Here is a 6,683-nt window from a genome sequence, read left to right on the forward strand (position 1 = left end):
TGCCTTTTGCAATATGTATATAGACAGCTCTTTTGCAACTAGCTAGCCTTCACAGCCTCGAGAGGACCATACCTTGACCCCATGTACTTGAGGGGGTGTCCAACGACACCCCCTTAATAGAAAATTACACTGTCTGGTTAGGTAAAAAAAAATTTATGTATATATATATATTACATATTGACACCCCTTGACTTCTTTATACTCTGACATCCCTTAATGAAAATTTTGTCCCGCCACTTTCCCCTTCCCAAACAGACCCCTTCCATCACCTTTAAGAAATACTACTATATATTCAAGCCCCTAAAGTGCATTTCATTGTATACTGAAGTACTACTACTACTACTGGCCTCACTAGTCTTTTGGCCATAGTAGCAAGATACTTATTTTAGTACTACATTTCAAATGGCCTTCTCTGCTGGACAATCTTATGCATTTTCAACAAATTTTGATCCCTTGCAACAAAATTTATGGGGTTGTAAGCCTCATATTTCATCATTTTCCCTCAAAGATATCAACTTTAAACAATGTGATAAGCCTAACATCTTGTCTAAAAAACCTCTATACATTTCAGCAGTACTAAGTGGATTCGGACATGCTGATGAATCAAAAGAGTTCAAATCTAGGGACCCTTTAGTCCAATGCAATGCATATGAAGCTAGTCGACCCCAATCGATACCAATCAACATTGAGTTTGGCCAAGAAGCTCAGGCTGCTGCTACTCAGAAGCTCAAGATTGGACTCTATTTTGCAACATGGTGGGCTTTGAATGTTGTTTTCAATATTTACAACAAGAAGGTTTTGAATGCATTTCCATTTCCATGGCTTACTTCTACTCTTTCTCTGGCTGCTGGCTCTCTTATGATGTTGGTTTCTTGGGCTACTAAGATTGCTGAAACTCCAAAGACTGACTTTGATTTTTGGAAAGCCTTGTTTCCTGTAAGTAAAATGATGAATCTTTAGCATTTTCATAATTTTTTCTAGGCATAATACATAAACATGACTCTTAAGTTGACTTTAGCGGAAAACTGTACTCTCTGACTTTGAGTGTGCACGAGTAGACACTTAAACTTGTATAAAATTGAATAAGTAGACACATATGTCTTACATGACATAATACACGTAGGACACAAAATTGTCACATAGATATTCATATACGACAAATTTGTGGTAGTTGTTCAATTTTGTACAAATTTAAGTGTCTACTTGTGTATATTCAAAGTTAAAGGTCAAAGTTGTCAGTTTAAACCAAGTTAAAGGAACTGTTTATATATTGTGTCTTTTTTCTACTTTCAAAAGTTCATTTTTTTGGATAGTGAAACTCATTTTCTGTTTTTTTGGTTTTAGGTTGCTGTGGCTCACACAATTGGCCATGTGGCTGCAACAGTGAGCATGTCAAAAGTTGCTGTTTCATTCACTCATATTATTAAGAGTGGAGAGCCTGCTTTTAGTGTTTTGGTTTCAAGATTGTTAGGTGAAACTTTCCCATTGCCAGTGTACCTTTCACTTTTGCCAATTATTGGTGGTTGTGGACTTGCTGCTATTACTGAACTCAACTTCAATCTAATAGGTAAGAAGAAAATGCATGTTTCAATTATTCTCTCCAGTTTAATTTGTTTGTCTGGTTCTGACTTTTCATGTAGTTTAAGAAAAGTAAAAGAAAATTTTTGAATCTTGTAATCTTAAATTAAAGATATGTATAATGTATTAAAAGGTCCTTTTTTGAATATTTTAAAGTTATCAAGAAAGGAAAGTGACATAAACAAATTGAAACACAGATGTACAATTTTATATCTTAGGCTGTATTGTTTTATATGCTATTAGTTTTGGAATTATGCGATCTTTAATCTTTGATGAACTGCAGGCTTTATGGGAGCAATGATATCAAACTTGGCATTTGTATTCAGAAACATATTTTCAAAGAAAGGCATGAAGGGGAAATCAGTTGGAGGGATGAATTACTATGCTTGTTTATCAATGATGTCTCTATTGATTCTGACTCCCTTTGCTATTGCTGTGGAGGGTCCACAAGTATGGGCACTTGGATGGCAGAATGCAGTCACCCAAATTGGCCCAAATTTTATATGGTAAGTACATATATAGTTCTTGAAATAACTGCCCTTTGGTTAGATTGATAAAAGATCCCCATGTCACTTTCACTTTCTTTGTAAAAGCAAAAACAAGTATGTCATGTCACATGTTTCCCTTTGGAATCATGCTCATAATTTATATATATAATTCTTTCGTGGTTCTGGTTTGCATAGTAAAAGTGGTCCAAGATCTTAGTACTCCTACTTCCTAAAGAAAAAAAAAGGTAGTCTGGTGCACAAAACATCCTATGTAAGTAGGGTCTTCCTGGGAAGGACCGCACCCCAAGGAGTGTGATGTAGATAGTATCTACCTTGATTCGAGCATCAATGACAACTTGCACGGCTCGAACCCCTAACATATAAGTTACATGAAGACAAGTTCATCATTTCTCCAAGGCTCAACCTCCTGATGTATAGGTTACGTAGAGACAACTTTATCGTTTCTCTGAGGCTCAACCTTCTAAAGAAAGAACAAGTGAAAACAAGAGATTTTCAAGATACGATGAATTGATTTCTTATGTGATTGCTCTTTTGTTAGGTGGGTGGTGGCCCAAAGTGTGTTCTATCACTTGTACAATCAAGTCTCCTACATGTCTCTAAATGAGATCTCCCCACTGACATTTAGCATTGGTAACACTATGAAGAGAATTTCTGTCATAGTCTCATCCATCATCATCTTTCAAATTCCAATTCAACCAATCAATGCCCTTGGTGCTGCTATTGCAATCTTAGGAACTTTCCTCTACTCACAGGTAACAGAATTCTTGTCTTAAAAAAAGTATTGAATTTGATATTAGCAAATGTAATATTTTATTTTTCATATTTTACTTGGGGACCAATAAAGATCGATCAAAATAATCAATCTAGCATATGGACAACTTGTTACTCCATGCTTAGACACCTATAAGGATTGTGACCACTACAAACAATAATTTTGCGCAATAATACATAAATATACCTTTTAACTTAAGCTCATTTCAGATTTATGTTTTTCAAGTTTATGTGTGCAAAGCATACACTTAAATTTGTCTAAAGTTGAAAAATAGATACACACGTCATACGTGGCAACTTACATGACAATTCGTGTCCGACATACATTATGTCACATCTAGGATTCATGTGTCTAATTGTTCAAGTTTATACAAGTTTAAATGTCTATTTATGCACATAAAAAATAGGAGGACATAAATGTGAAATGAGGCAAGTTAAATGACACATTTATATAATAAGTATGTCATAAATTAAAGAAACTTTGCTTCACTTAAAAAAAAAAATACAGACCAATTTGCACTAAATTTGTTTTTATGGTTTTTTTGCAGGCTAAACAGTAAACACTTGTTATAGATGAGATATTATCATGTTATCAATTTGTGACTACTAGCAGTATTGTTTTTTTCCCCTAGCAAATGACTGGAGATGGATGTAGAAAATGGGCAGCCTCAGTGAATGAATGTGCCTTTTGAGTAATTGAAATGTTAACAAAAAAAAAATGGCTCTTCCTAGCTGCAATTCCCATCCAAGAATTTGTAATCACCTTTATGTTGTGAACTAATATGACTACATAGTATGCCTTTGTGTGATATATTATTGTAAAGTTTGATTTGCTCTATTTCATACATGTTAAGACTGCTTCTGATAATATTTGTCTAAAATAGTTAGAATGAAGATAATATAGGTTTTATTGGTCAAAGAGAAGTTGTGAACATTCTGAAACAGACTCGATTCCAAACCAAACAGTGATACATATGATTCACCAATTACAAGTTACAAAGTAGAATACACACAATAAGTAATAATGCATAAAGGAGAGATTTATCGAAAAAGAAGCAACCAGAAAGGGATCGAATGAGATACAAGACCATAGAAAGGAGATGAGTAGAGTCATCAAAATGGGCTTAGCCCATGGGGCCGGCCCAACCCAACCTATTATTGGGGTAGGTCTGGATAAGATTTTTCAAGCCCTTTTAAAATTAGGGCTTATAAATCCGACCATATAAGTCATTAACCCTTGAGGCTTGATCAGGGTCGATCCATGGGCCAAAACTTTTTATTAGGGTAACTTACAATAATCTAACTAGTATATTTTCTAATTACTTAAATACACACAATGTTGTAATATCACGAATCTTACCAGATTTTAGTACGTCCAGATACATATATCTCGGAATATATGGACTCAAAATTAGGTTAACATGTTCTAGTTACACTCTACCAAAATAGATTCGCATGTATCTAGGATGCATTTACAAAATCTCGCACCCTCGCCTCCTTCCCATCTTGCTTATCACTTACTTATCTCGTTCGCGTATCTGGTATATGAGATACATGCTAATTACACTAGACTTCTAGCTAAACAACACCATTGTTTGTCATATTTGATTTGAAAATCTTCTCATTTTCTTGATGTTATAGAATTATAGGTCTGAAAAATAAATGAAAAAAAAAATACTAGCCCGCCCCTGCCCTTGGCCTTTCAAGGGTTGGGTTAGGTTGAGGATATTCAGGCCCTTCCGAATGAAGGGCTAGCCTGCCCCAACCCTTTGAATTCCTTGACCCACGAGGCTTGGCCGTGTGGGGCTGGGCCGTCCCTTATAGACAACTCCTCCCCCCACCCCAAAAAAAAATTTAAGTTTGTTTTTAAAATATGTTTTCGATTTTAAATTTTTGTTTTTCACCCCTACCTCGACCCCGCCCCCAACACCCACCTCCCACCCCACCCCACCCCACCTCCAAAAATAAATTTTCATTTTATTTTTAAAAAATATTTTCAACTTCAAATTTTTATTTTTTCACCCCTACCACCCAAAAAAATTATTTTTAAAAAATATTTCAACTTTAAATTTTTATTTTTTTCAAAAAATATATTTTCAATTTCAAAAATTATTTTCTACTCTAGTAAAAATAAAAGATGTTTCTCAAAAATATTGTTCATTCATAAATCAAACATTAAAAATCATTTCCTAAAAATATTTTCTACTCACCAATCAAACATGAGAAAATAAGTCATAAATCTACGTGTTTTCCAGGAAAACATTTTCCTCGTATTAAACACACATTAAATGTTATACATTCTTGAGTTTGGAACCTAAATAAACCACACAAAAAAAAGTGACCAAAATAAGCCCCTATTTTAGGAAGTAACTAAAATAGGCTTAGTGGAAGAAAAAATTCGAGTTTATCCAATATCCAAACGTTTTTCGTTAGTCCATAACGGGTATATTTTAATATATAACAGAACTATTTCTTAAACTTTATAAAATGTAAGTTTTTCTTACACTTTGTAAAGTGGAAGAAAAACTTACATTTTACAAAGAGAATATTTTTTATGCTTTGCTCTCCTTATGATGCTTTTGTGGTGTTTGTCATACAATTATATTGATTTTGTAATACTCCGGAAATTTCATGACTTAGAATAGAGCTTAATGTCACACCTCTTTGATTTTTTTACAATTGTTGAGGATATGACGGGTTTTTAATTTTTTTTTATAGAGTCGCCACTTGGAATTGAGTTTTTTAGGTGTTCCAAGTCACCAGATAGGTCTTAGTTTAAAATAAAAACTTTTTTTTGTTTGGTTTGGTCTACGAAAAACAGAGATTGGGTAAGGAATTCTATTGACCGGTGAGAAGGTATGAGGCACCCCCGAGTCCCGTGGTTCTAGCACGGTCGCTTTATTAACTTATATTTGGCTAAAATGATTTATTTATTTAATTTGGATAAAACGGGAAAAAGTGTATTGATTACTTTTTTTTTGAAAAAAAAACTGATTGGCCTAAGAGCGTAACCGCACACAAGACCCTTCTTTTTAGAAAAGAATACACACCAAGATCGTAACCGAACACATGATGGTATTTGAAGTTTTATTTTTTAAAAAAGAAAAAACAATAATTAATTACTCAATTTTAAAAAAAATAATGATAAGAATGAAAAAAAGAAATTGGTGCAACATACAAACCAAGAAATGATTAGTATTTATTTATTTATTATTATCCAAAAAATTCTAGCATTTATATTTATGGTTTTACCAAAAGAAAAAAAATAATTAAGTTTTACTACTAAACATGACAATAAAAGAAGAAAAAAAAGGAACTTTTACAAAATTACAATTAAACACTATTTTAAATTAATGATATACTAGTTTTAATTTCTTTTTTTAATATATATATTGATAAAAATTTAAGAAATAACCAATTTGGTAACAGTTTTTTTTTATATATAAAATGACTACCTTGACTTATTTGATAGAAGAATGCAAAATAGCAAATTTTTTAATTGTTGAATTATTAAGTCAAGTTAGTCAAATTTGTATTTTTACTTTAATAATCAGTTCAAATATTTATTTTTAAGAGAATTTTTATTCTTATTTTTATTTTTTTTAAAAACAAACCATATTTACATTTTTTGCAGAAATAACCAGATTTAAATTTTTTGCAGAAATAACCAGATTTTATTTTTTTCCGCAAAAATAACCAGATTTACATTTTTTGCAGAAATGATCAGATTTACATTTTTCTTTTGTTGCAAAAATGACCAGATTAAACCCTTTTGCAAAAATGACTAGTTTTACATTTTTTTATTTTTATTTTTTCTTAAGTTCA

At 32.4% G+C, this 6,683-nt stretch overlaps 1 protein-coding gene across 1 annotated transcript; it reads left to right on the plus strand.

Moving 5' to 3' along the window:
* The first annotated feature begins 301 nt into the window (after positions 1–301).
* LOC101246143 (glucose-6-phosphate/phosphate translocator 2, chloroplastic) lies at positions 302–3,696 on the plus strand. The gene is made up of 5 exons (XM_004240097.5): positions 302–936; positions 1,345–1,567; positions 1,862–2,084; positions 2,626–2,839; positions 3,407–3,696. Exons 1-5 carry the CDS (start codon positions 403–405, stop codon positions 3,416–3,418), a joined length of 1,206 nt encoding a protein of 401 aa, XP_004240145.1. The 5' UTR covers positions 302–402; the 3' UTR covers positions 3,419–3,696.
* Positions 3,697–6,683: the final 2,987 nt, after the last annotated feature.

The sequence above is a fragment of the Solanum lycopersicum genome, chromosome 5 (assembly GCF_036512215.1).
Source record: "Solanum lycopersicum chromosome 5, SLM_r2.1".
Classification (NCBI taxonomy): domain Eukaryota; kingdom Viridiplantae; phylum Streptophyta; class Magnoliopsida; order Solanales; family Solanaceae; genus Solanum; species Solanum lycopersicum.

What these genes read in the sequence shown, in the direction of transcription:
- LOC101246143 (XM_004240097.5), top strand. Translation starts at nt 403, where the DNA reads ATGGCCTTCTCTGCTGGACAATCTTATGCATTTTCAACAAATTTTGAT. An exon ending in TTTGGAAAGCCTTGTTTCCT is followed by an intron (nt 937 to 1,344) that starts GTAAGTAAAATG and finishes TTTTGGTTTTAG; the next exon opens with GTTGCTGTGGCTCACACAAT. An exon ending in ATTGGCCCAAATTTTATATG is followed by an intron (nt 2,085 to 2,625) that starts GTAAGTACATAT and finishes CTCTTTTGTTAG; the next exon opens with GTGGGTGGTGGCCCAAAGTG.